Raw genomic sequence first — 12,717 nt, 5'->3', positions numbered from 1 at the left:
TGCTCTTTTCCTTTCCTTGTAAAAGCTGAAATTTTACAGCTAAAGGTCATTTTTAATGACACATATTTCAGACTGTCTCTAAAGGGCCAAGTTTGTAAGAAGATATACCCCATTCCTGTCTCATCAACAATGGCAAAGTTTCAGAAAGGACTAATAGCTCTCCCAAAGCAGCTATTGTGCCTTTAGGTGAATCAATTACCAGAGAACTGGGTGATGGCATGCATAGCCTGGTGAAATTAGCTTTCAAGTAGCAACAGCTGGAAAGTGTTTGCAGTAACGAGTAATGGTGGCAGCTGGGGCTCTGAGAAGCTCCTGTCAGCCTCAAAAAATTGCTTGAATATGACTACAGGGACCAGCCATAAAGTAATTGTAAATAATAGTGAGACTGCGGAGTTCTTGTATGTCCATAATAACTCCAATGATGTATATTTGTGAGGATCTGAAGTCCTCTATGTATATGCGGCACTTCATCTATAAAAATAAAGACAGACCGATGCTATAATATCTTTCTGAGTGGTACAGCCAGCATACGGCATTCTCTGTCCAAAAACCAAGCTTTCAACCTGAAGTTTGTCCATCCCAGTACTGATGACTTCTTGTTGCCAAATACATCTAAATATTCCACAGTCCATTTGCTATTGTTGCAGTACTGTGGGATTTCTGCATGCAAAAGTATCTGATTGTCTAAAATGCAATGCAACAAAAGCTTTCTTTTTGCCTTGCAAATTCACCTGAAGCATTTGTTTGTAACTCAATTCATGTTTGAGATATTTGTTAAGACTGCAAGATCTCTCTTCCCCCAAACATCATTTGGATTCATTTAATGCTGCAAGAGCTGCTTGAAGCCTCTGAGTGTTTCACACTAGGCATTTCTGATTTCTTCTTATATAGCTGCACACCATTCACTGCAGTGCCGTAAAGCTGCAGTTTCTAAAGCCCAATCGTGCCATTAAACATTCATTGGAAAGATTTACAGCCCCTTTGTGCCACAAGTATCTTTGTTTCAATTCAGTACGGAAAACTCAAGGTTAAAAAAAAAAGCCCTTGCTACTCAAGAAAAACATTGCAATCCTCTTTAAATGAATGCTATAGGAAGAAGACAGAATTTATTAATAGCATTCACAGATTAACATGCTTTGAGAGTTCTTTCCTTCATGTTTACAGTTCTATTTCAGCAAAACATTGATGTCTCTATATTGTTTCATAAGCAGAATTAATTTAAATTTTTAACCTTCTCAAATCAAAATTTATATCTGAGTCACTTCTTCATTCCAGTCAAGTACTTATTATTGCCATTATAGCCCTCAGAGGGAAAAATCTTTCCAGTGTCTGTCTATCCGTTCCAATGCCTCCCTGAGTCCCCATCCCTGTGAAGGTCGCTAAAAACAAAACTTCCTTTCTTTTGTAGGAGATAAGTGCTATCTGCCTGACAGATCCTTCTTCGAGTAGCAGACATTTTGCCTCTGATTTTTCAGTATCTCAGTGAGCCGCTTTTTGCCTGAGACATGCTTTGTCTTAATAATTGCCCTATTTTTTGAATCAAAAATACAGTGCATTATTATTCTCGCTGAGCTACTGAAAGAAAATAGTTTGAGGGAACACACTAATTAAAGATCTATTAAATATGAATAAGCCCCAGTTACCTTCTCTCTTACGTAAATAACGCTATAACACTACTGCAAGATCAGGGTTTGAAGCCACTGCTGTGGGAACCTATTTTAGAAGTTTGTTATTCACAAGAAGGAATGCTGGAAGTCAAACTTACCCAGTTTTGGCAAAGTTTGTCCAGTACGTCATAACCACTGCGCTGAGCATGACATCATTCTTGGAAAAGTTGCAGTTGAACAGTTCTGTGGGGCCAATCATAGGAATCCCAAACACATAGGGGACTTCATCACCATGAGCTGAATCAGCCCAGCTGGGTTTCATTTCACTTTGGCAATGGTGATAAAACGCATAGAAATATGTTGGAGATCCATACTGAGCATGCAGGTCAGCAGTAGCTACAGCCGGAGCAACCCACTGGTGGTCTGTAAAAAGAGCAACCAGGGTCTTCCGTCGGGTTTCAGGGTTTTCTTTGTCTGCCCAGTCGGTGTACATGAATTTAATGGTCTCTCGCAGTGTATCTTTCCCTTCTGGATAACCATATAGATTGTCCACAAAATTGGAGACGGAAAAGTCAAAATCATTGGGGGAAACACCATCTTCGTTGTCTACAATGCCGTCCACAAATTTTAAACCTTCCCCTTGATTCACGCCCAGCATTATATCATAGTTAAGGAATTCCCCTTGCTCCATAAGAATCTGAGGGTCATCTGGAATCACATCTCCATCTATCACAGGCCCAAAGGCAATGTGGTACGTGGCTGGAGTGATGGTCTGTTGAATGAGTTCTTTGTAATTCTTATTCCGAAGACATTCAACCAAATCAGTGGTATCCAGCATGTCGCAGCCCACTTTATCTGCCAATATCCGAGTGTACTTGGCAGGCTGGTAGTTCACTGCCCAGCTGGACAGGGCTGTTCCACTCTGTATGATTGCCTTTTGGAACAAACCTGCAGGTGCAAATGGTTAAAATGAAAATCCAATTATATATTTAAAAATATATTTAAAAAAAATAAAAGCAGCTTTCACTAAATAAAGAAAACTTTGATTATAAAAAAAACTAAGGGATGCATATACCTAAATTGCAAGTCAATTTCCATATATTCTACTGACTGCTCCCTTTTTATAGTATCTCTCATAAGCTACTAATTAAAATCTCTCTTGTTCTTGATGTTCACACACACAAAGGTTTCAGGTTACAGTTTCAAGAACAAAACTCCTGCTTGTACTGCATTTTTCTTGCATCTTTAATGGAAGTCCCCTGGTTTCAGCACAGTGATATTCCTCTAAAAATTTCTTTGAGGGAGTTGCAGCTACAAGCAATCATATCCTCTTCACCATGTAAATGACTCTCATAAATATGCTCTTCAGTATTTTAAAGGTCAAATGAAAATTACACACTCTCATTTCCTTCACAGAAGCAATGTATCATATAACTTGAAAAAATCTGCTCTGCTAAAATCAGCTTAATAGGCTTGAGTCTTCTACTCTTACACCATTTTTGTTTACCTTCTTAAATAAATTGTGTGTGTGTGCATGTTAGTACTGTCTATATGTTAAATTAAAATATTTTACGTATTCTGGAAGAGAGTAAGATGCAATTCATTAGTTCTTTCTGGTTGTTTTATATGCACTAATATAAATAGAGATGAAAGATCAAGTCTGAGGAAACTCTTTGTGTTTACAAGCAGTTCTTGGGCAATTGTTTGCTAAGGCTCAGCCTTCTGCCATAGATTTCTACCTGTTTTGATGTGAAAGAAGCAGGATGGACTTATAAATACTATACAAATTTTGTTCTGTCTTCTTCTATAAATTCTTTGTAAATTTGGTCTTATCATCACTAATAATTATTATTCAATACTGGTGCTGTACATTCTCATCTGTCTTTTTTTTTCTTTTTTTGAAACAGTGAGGTGTTGAGTATACGAATCCCACAAGTCAAACACCAAAATCTTAATAACTCTATGTGGCATCACACGGTATTTGTAGGGAGTTAAATATATTTTTAAATAAGGTTATGTTATTATTAAGTAAGGAAAGCATCTAAATACAAGCTGGAAGTGCAGAGAAGAGTGTGTAAAAAATGAAAAAGGTCACTGCCTTTTTCCATTTTAATTCGAACAAATTATTTGATAGAAGAGCCAATGGAAACTGTTAATAAAGCTAAAAAAAGTGTACTGCCCATGGCATTTGTTGCATGAAATTTCTCCTCTAATGACATTTAATTTTTCATTAAAAATATTTATATTGTCTAATACAAATCTAGAGGAGTAGATAGTAGGTATTTTACAAAAATTACAGACCTCATGTAATTCTAATCCAGCCTATCTCTTATGGCCATTTTTGTTACATTATATTGTATTAAAAAAAAAAAAAAAGCTTTTCTCAGAAGATTGTTACCTTCTGAATAGTGAGAGAGTGTCAGGAGACTGACACAGGAAGCTCCTGCCCCAGATCCAAAAATAGTAACTCTTTTTGGGTCTCCTCCAAAAGATCCAATATTTTCTTCAATCCAACGTAAAGCTTGGATTTGGTCAAGCAATCCATAATTGCCTTTTGCAGCTTGGTCCCCAGTGCTTAAAAAACCTATAAGGCAAAAAAAAAAAAAAAAAAAAAGATCATTTTAGTTCACCGGATAAAGAATTAGCTATAGGGTATCCACATACTCAAAACGTATCTTCCCATCTTTTCATCTTCTTTAAAGGTCGTAGTCCTAGTTAAATGTCTCCAGTGCAGGCAGTGGAAATCATTCCGTAGGCTGTTTGATTTTGCTTTATTTTCCTCTACTGAAGAGGTCACATTTGTGAAAAATCATTATTTCCTTTTTTTGAAATAATTCTTTATCAATACAACAATACAGACTGAAAATTTTAAATATTTGATAACCCTATGTGAGTGAGGTACAAAAATTTAGGAAATAATCTGTGTTCAAAAAAGTGAGATACCAAGTCTTCCTCTGAGAACAAGGCTAACACATTAATTTAAAAGTTTCTTGCAATGAATCAAAATTGTTGAACTACATAGCTCTTTAAATTATTGTACTCATGATGTGTATAGACATACTCAGAAACAGGAAAAGAAGGATGAAGAAAATAGTAAAAGTAACAGGAAAAAGTCCTACGGAAAAATTACACTGCAGTTTCACAGAGGATATTCATTAGGAAGATAGCAGATAAATTCTCAGCAATTCAGCCTTTGCTTGGGAGATTTTATCTGAACAAATCAGGTTTTGCCTCTTTCCTTAGAAATTGCAGGGAAAGCCACATTGCTATTTTTTGTTCCTGTACTGTGGTTATCAGATTTTACAAACAAAGCACGACACGTTTGCTGCTTGTCTTGCAACTGAGAACAAAGTGACCAAAAGACTAGGACCGAGATTATTTTCATTTTTCTGAAACCAGCTAAGCTGAAACACTGCAGTTATCTGTGCTACCTATTATTCACAGTTAAGACCTGCTACATCCAAGTTACCACATCAAGACGTACTCACACTCTTACTTTTAACTCCCACAGACCTTTTCCTGTCAGAGAACTGGAAGTCAGGAGTCTAATAGAAATACTTCACAGCATATGAAGGTTTTCAGATGGACATCACTGATTTAGGCACCGCTGACAGCTGCTTATCAAGACAAAACAAGGAAATCACTTGGCTGGTATTTCCAAGCTAATTATCAGTTAAGACAAATCTGACAGAAGAGAGCCCCAGGACTCAGGAGATTTGGCATCCTGGAGCAGTTTGAGATGAGACAGTCTGGAATTTTGAGCCACCTTAGCTTGCTGTGACAAGATCTTCATGCTCCTATGAAGGACTGCAAGGAAAGCCTGGGGTCTCTAGGGTTAAAAAAGGCCTAGCAGCACATTTCACCTGCTTTGGAAAAGAGGAACAGCTCTCTTTGCACTCTCTAATTACATTTTGTCAGTGAGAAGAAGAATGAAAATTTACAAGATGGAAGGGATTCACAATATAGAGGAAGTGGAGGAGAAGGAAAGGCAAGAGAAGAAATCGGATGTGTCAGACATTCACCTGTATTTACATAGTCTTTTCTATGGTAAAATTCCTACAATGAGATGCAAAATTAAATCTCAAGGTTTAAAAACAAGATCATATAAAGAATGAACTCTAAATATGGAATGCTGTATGGCCTACATTATGGTGGCATATATTTCTGCATGCAAGGTTAAGCATGATGGAATAGAATGTATTACCTTGCACCCAAATGAATCGTTCTCAAATTTATTTATTAATTTTTAATATGAATTTAATGTCAGCAAGTGTCTGATGAGTCCCTGTATTTTTCATAATACAGTTGCTTCAATCGTAGTAATATGAATCATATCCTTATTGCTAAATAGCATTTGATACGGCTTTCTCATTAAAAAGTCTTTAATAATGGCAAGAACAGTAGTTAAAATAAAAGTAACATCTTATTTTTTAGTTTCTATACCAATGAGAAAAACAAAAAAACAAACTATTAATCCATAATTGCCTCAATGTTTTTAACAGATGTGTTTTTTCTCTTTTGCACATGCCTTTATTATCTTTTGAGGCATGTCAAAGAAAGAATAACCTACTTGCGGGTTTTGTTGCTGCAGCTCACTGCAATGTTCTATAATATTCAATAATTAAGACTTTGTTAAATCAGAACTATGACCTCTTTGGGAGAAAGTGACTGTTGTAACCTTTAATGTAGTATAGTAATTAATATTCAGAGCCTAAACAAATTTTATCTGTTCCAGCAGCATTAAGCTAAAGCTGGTTGATATTTGTGATTTTGAATTGTTTCCAAATGTACTAAAAGGTGACTGAGTAAAACTGCATTCAGTGAGTTTCTGATGTTAGACAAATGAAGATTTTTTTGTTTCCACGGTTCTCTCTGATTCTCTTTAATTTTAAGAACAAACTTCCTTAATTTAAAAACTAATCATCATGGCAAAGTGTCAGCCCCACATGACTCAAATGAATTCATTCATCTGTCTTTTCTTGATGAGGATGTATTTTTTTCATGCTCTGAATACCAGATCAAAATATTTGTTCAAAGATATTTCAAGAAATTCAGGCAAGGAGTAACTCTTTGTCCAGAAATACACAACATTAAGAGATTTACTTTTTTTTTTTCTGTGACCACAGGGAAGATTTCAGAATGGTATCTTCATGTGTCACTTGAAAATCCTTAGCGAGCGGGAATGCAGTTTTTTACTGAGATAGGGATTTATACTCTGCGTCTTTTATGTAGATGTTTTTAAGTGAAGCTAAGAATATTTCCTATGTTATGGCTTGACATAATTAGAACCACATTCTGTGATCTGAAAATCCTTATGTTGGGGTTTTGATAGAACCTAGAAATTCTCATTAACCTAATGCAACACAAGAAGGAATGGCAATACTTGAATATGGAAAACAAAGAGATTTTTTTTTTCTTTTCTACGTAATGATACAGAAAGGTATTAACAGTAATATTCAGTGCTTGACTTTACAAATCTGTCCTCCCTCAAATAATGATTTGAAAAGGTGACCACATGGCTCTTCCACTGCAAAATGCCATAAACAGCAACAGCTGAAAAAGAGGAATGTGAGTGTATCCCATCTGTGTTGAGTGAAATACCCTAAATTGCTTTAGGGGATATTTGCTCCAAACCTATTGTGCCAGAGGGAAAGATGACCACCAGCTAAACTGAATAGTAACAAGGGAATCAGAGTCATCTGAAGCAAAGGTCACCTTGCAAAAAAGGCAAAAGAAACATAACAATCTGTAAAAGCAGAGAGAGGGAGATGGGAAGAGGGCAGCATCTGGACATGGTTTGACATTGCAAGATGTGGCCACTGAAGTGGCAAACTCCCTCCAGCCTGGACAGAGCACCCTTCTGTGGGGTGCCTGCACCCACCCAAGGGCTGTCCATGTGGGCTGGCACACAGGGAGCCTCTTTGTGTGTGTGGGGGCCTTGTGGGGTGTTTTTCTCCCTCTGTGGGCTGGCGGATGGTCGAGAGTGGCAGGAGCTTGCCTGATGCTGGAACAACCATATGTCCCAAATGGAGAATGGGAGAACTTTCACTCCTCCCAGTGGGGTTGCTGGTGACCCATGCAGCCTGAGGGTGGCTTAGTGCACACCTCACTCTGTGTGTTTTTGTGTGTGATTAGAAAATTTTGGGATTAGTTATAGAAGGATGTTTAGAAATTTGTAACTGTTTACCAACATGTTTTAAGTGTCTGATATTGTAGTTTCTCTTTTGTATTGCTGATACAGATCCTGAAAGTATAGCTCACTAACTGCTGGTTAGTTATACGTCATTAATAAATTAATAAACTCCTTTGATACTGATTTGATTTAAAACACAAGAATTGAGCAGCTTTTCCCTATGATGATTTATTCTTTACAAATACATAAAAATGCCTACTTTTATAAAAAGATATCCAAAGCATTCTCAATTTGTTTTACTGTATTACTTGTCATTAATCTTGCATCTCATTTTTTCTATGTTATTTCATGTAGAGAAAAGTAATGTTTCTTTAAATTGAGTTTTCTAAAGTAATAGTTTTATTTATTTTTCTCTGATTCTATTAAGGGAACCATTCTAGATGAATGCTTTAGTTTTAATGTACTAGATTAGCCTCAGTCGAGAAGCAAGAAGACTACAAATGGAAATTACTGGGAATTTTCTTTTTCCACAGCCTTTAAAAATGAATGGACTCATAAGCTACATGCTATCACTTGCACTGTTTTGATAATGCAGTGAAGACTAAGCTACAAACAGAACTCATGAGGAAATCCTTAGGTCTTTCTTTACAGTTCTTTTTCTCACTATGCCATGGCAATCTTACCGAGAGACTGAAAAAATCTTAACAAAACAGTGGTAATATTACCCCTTTACTACTAAAATGTTACGTGGGAACACACAGTGAAAAATTGCAGGGGCCAATACCTAAAATCCAACCAGGCAGTTTCATTCTGTCCACCTCCAGCCTTGTCTTGTGGCTGGAGGCCTTCCCTACATTAGCATACGATGCAGACCTGCAACGGTGAGTTCAGAACAGAATAGTTGGACCTCATGTCCACACTGTTCACATTTCACATACTGTTTTTTACTAGGACCTAACTCTTGTCTAGTCCCATGGGCTGAATGAATGACCACTGGTAGACATTGTGCATAAGGTGAAACACACCTTCCAGCTGAGGTTCATGTAGAGGAGGCCAGGCCAAGCTTTACAGAACCTCTCTGCAATGTGAAACAATTTGCAAGGGAATTGTGACAACGCTGAAGTTTTCTGTGGAAATGCACTCTTGATCCAACCACAGAATTTCAATTTGCAAGGAGTAGGCTCAGGTGTAGTAGCATTTCAGCTATGGACCCTGTTTAGATATGCAAATAACTCAGTAGGCCGCTTAACTAGAACTCATTTCACTTATACCAAATATGATGTTGGAATATACTCTATACTACTATTTTGACAAAAGGTATTGAATAGATAGTTTAAAGAGAATAGCATGAACTTGTCAAGAAGTAACATCCATCATAACTGAAATCTTTGTGTCACGTAGAGCTCCAGATCAGAGGAGATACAGAAGGATGTATGGATCACTGTTAACTTCAGCCACATAAAAACTCTGCATCTCAGCTAGTATTTTTTTGTACTAACCTGATAACTACTGTGGAGAGACAAAAAAAAAACCAAAACAAGCAAACAAAAAAAAAAAAACACAAAAAACCCCCCAAAAACCCCAAAAAACCCCTCAAAAGTAGCTTCAGCTTTTTACACATCTAGCTTTGGATTGGTTGATTTCCCATTAAAGCTTTTTGGTGGTTTTTTTTTTTTTTTTGGTTTTTTTTTTTTTTTTTGGTTGTTGTTGTTGTTATTTGTTTGTGGTTTTCTTGTAGAAAACAGACAAATGTAGAGGACCATCTTAGACCTGACATCTACCTTTTAGGCAAGTTTAGGTGGAATCAGTCCATACGTGGAAAATAAAGTTATCTCTAGTACTGATGGCTCCTGTTGTTCAGGACAGATGGACTGTCAGGACAGACCCTGCTCTGTCTGCTATTGAGATGAAAAATAATGGAGTGACTCCACTAACTTCACTCCAGCTTTCCTGGATTTAGCCATTAGAAGATGAAGAGGAATTTGTTTTTATTTGCGGACATGTTTCATTGCTCTTTTTTGCTCTGAAGTAGCTCTGTAGAAAAGGGGAGTTTTATCTTTCAGGAATTACCCGGCCATTGTCATGAATACTAAATTCATTTTAAAAGAACAGAAAAAAATAATTTAAACACATGTACTTATGAAAAAAGGAAAAAATAAAGAAAAAAAGAAAAAATAAAGAAAAAAAACAACCAACAACCGAACAAACAAAAAAAAAAGAAGTTAAATACAGTAAATCATGACCTGAGTACTAAGGCTTCAGCCTTTGAGATAAATACAGTCACCAAAATAACCGCAATTTTTTAGCAATTTGTATTTATTTTATTCCTATGCACTGATTTCTCGTTCTTTTCAAATTACTAAAAATATAAAATACTGTGACAGCTTCCCTCCTTCCTTCCTTCCTTCCTTCTTCCTTCCTTCCTTCCTTCCTTCCTTCCTTCCTTCCTTCCTTCCTTCCTTCCTTCCTTCCTTCCTTCCTTCCTTCCTTCCTTCCTTCCTTCCTTCCTTCCTTCCTTCCTTCCTTCCTTCCTTCCTTCCTTCCTTCCTTCCTTCCTCTCCCTTCCTCCCTCCCTTCCTCCCTTCCTCCCTTCCTCCCTTCCTCCCTTCCTCCCTTCCTTCCTCCCTTCCTCCCTTCCTTCCTCCCTTCCTTCTTGTTTGTTTGTTCCCAATGCAGTGGAAGCAGGATACTAGACAGTGAGCTACACTTTTTTTTCCACTGTGTCCTTACTTATCCCTTCCAATTGGCTAGCAGTGACATCTGAATTCGTATATCACCACCAGATGTAAAGAGAAGCTTGTATAACAAGGCATGTGTGATGGAACTAAATTGCCTGTTCTATGTGAAGAGTGGAACAGTGGTAACAACAATCAAAAACACTTGTACTACGTTATATTTTTGAAAAATATTTACTTTGTTTCTTCTACTTTCTCAGTTTAAATATGATCCGATATGTGCTAATGTAACACTAATCTTAAAATTTTCCATTTGATATGCATAGTTACATGGGTGCAAACATTGTTCTCTGTAGTCCATGCCAGGCTGCAACAGACTGTAAGTTATTAGAAACTCAAGGGAAAGCTAGAAAAACTACAAATGCAAAACATTCTCCTGTCGTGATTTTTTTGCAGGTGAGGTACTTCAGTAACTTTTGTCAAAAATAATAAACAAACAAATAAAAAAAACCAAACAACTTGCTTTGCTCAAGGAAGAATATTTTGCACTACTCTAGTACTACTCTAGTAGCTCTTAGGACAGGTTTTTTGTTTTGGTTTTGTGTTTCCTAAATTTATGCTGCAGTAGACAGTATAAAATCTTCCAATTGAAACTGACAAGGTTGATATGGTGTGTGAAAGCCAGTATTTGCTTACTGGTTCAAAATAGTATCAAAATTTGCAGATACAGTTTGGTACTGATAAATTGCACTGATTTTAAGATTTAAATAAAACCACAAAGCAGAAAGCTAACTGGTTATATTTTATTATCTTTTCCCATTTAAGGGGAAAAATATAAATAATGAAAGATTAAACCTCATTCTATCATTCGTTTTAGTAGCTACTACAATCAATTTTAAAAGTACTTCTTAAAATGAGGTGCACTCTTCACTGCAAATGAAGTACTTTCTCTTCTTCTTCTGTCCTGCAGTTTTTCTTAAAAACGAAGTGTTTAATTTGTGAGACCCCGCTCTTATGTAAAAACTAATACCAAACTTAATAAAACATATTGTACAGCCAAGATATCACAAGAAATTAATTATCAGGAAATCTGTACAAAATCAACAAACAAGTGCAGTTTGATTTATTTGTCTCTTCCTTTTAAAGCCTCTGCTGTATCATCTGGCTTCACATTTCTTTCATCCTTACGCCTCTTCATGATTGCTGCCCAGACCTGTATAGCCTACTACAATTTGTTTGTAAGGCAAAATTTTCACAAATAAAATTGATTTGTACCACATCTGATCAGAAGTATGCCATAAACAATATGAACAAGATACAAGAGTCTATGCTTCAAAACATAGTCATGTCATTTTTGTTTTAATTTGTGAAATGCCAACAGCATTGTGAATTGCAAACAGCAAGCAAATAGCAGTCTTCACATTTTCTACCAGCTTTTGTCTGTAGAGATCACATTTACCACTGTAAAAGTGTATCTGCTGAACTCAAATGTTAAAAGTGTTCAAATGTGAAATGAAATCCACTGGGGATTATTGAGTACATGGAGACCAGAGTTGGTTCAGGAAGTCCCTGAGATATAAATAGTTGGAGGACAGAGGAGTATTAGAGGGAATTATTATATAAGTTTGTCCTATATTTACCCTTCCCTAACCATCCCCAAACATCCCCAGCAGTGTTTGGGGACAGGATGCTTGGCTGGATGTTGTTTTGGTTGTAATCAGTGTAACTATAAATTCCTTTTCCTTTTGACTATGTGTAACTTTATCATTTAAACTTCACTGCAAATATGGTGGGATGCAAGATGGAGTAACGGTGTCCTTGGCACACATTTAGCAGAAAGAAAAACATTGCTGATTTTTTTTTTTCTGTAGTATGAATAGCCCACACAAAACTGAGTAAGCATCACTGCTGTATGTATTCACTCTGTGCAGACAGTCTCTGAGACAGACATCTAGTGACTAAGACAAAAGGGAGAACTGTGGAGTGGCTATGTATGGGTCTGTGCAGAAATAATATTACACAGATAGTTCTTCATCTTGAAAACAAATAAATAATGCTTTTCTTTCAGCTGCAAAATGGTTTGAAATTTCCAGGTGCTACTGTCAAATAAATTTTTTTAATATGCAGCAACTCAAGCAGAACTATGCCCTGCTATTCTTAACTAGTGATCACAGAAATTTCTGCATGCCAAGTCTACTTACCATGCCCAGATCCAGATAACACTCATTTAAATTTTAACACAAGATATGATACGTGAAGAGAAAAACGTAGTGAAGACAACTCATCTTATGGTTTTCATATG

At 36.5% G+C, this 12,717-nt stretch overlaps 1 protein-coding gene across 3 annotated transcripts in view; it reads right to left on the bottom strand.

Annotated features, from left to right (window-relative positions):
• The window catches only part of NLGN4X (neuroligin 4 X-linked), a 177,497-nt gene that overhangs the window by 12,053 nt on the left and 152,727 nt on the right, over positions 1-12,717 (bottom strand). For all 3 annotated transcript variants that reach the window (XM_065856030.2, XM_065856022.2, XM_065856035.2), the window contains 2 exons: positions 4,006-4,191; positions 1,766-2,555 (listed from right to left, as the gene is read on the bottom strand). In XM_065856030.2, coding sequence (XP_065712102.1) covers positions 1,766-2,555; positions 4,006-4,191 — 976 coding nt within the window. The remainder of the gene's footprint in view (positions 1-1,765; positions 2,556-4,005; positions 4,192-12,717) is intronic.

This window comes from Patagioenas fasciata, chromosome 1 (genome assembly GCF_037038585.1).
Source record: "Patagioenas fasciata isolate bPatFas1 chromosome 1, bPatFas1.hap1, whole genome shotgun sequence".
Classification (NCBI taxonomy): domain Eukaryota; kingdom Metazoa; phylum Chordata; class Aves; order Columbiformes; family Columbidae; genus Patagioenas; species Patagioenas fasciata.
This window is presented reverse-complemented; position numbering and strand designations above follow the sequence as displayed.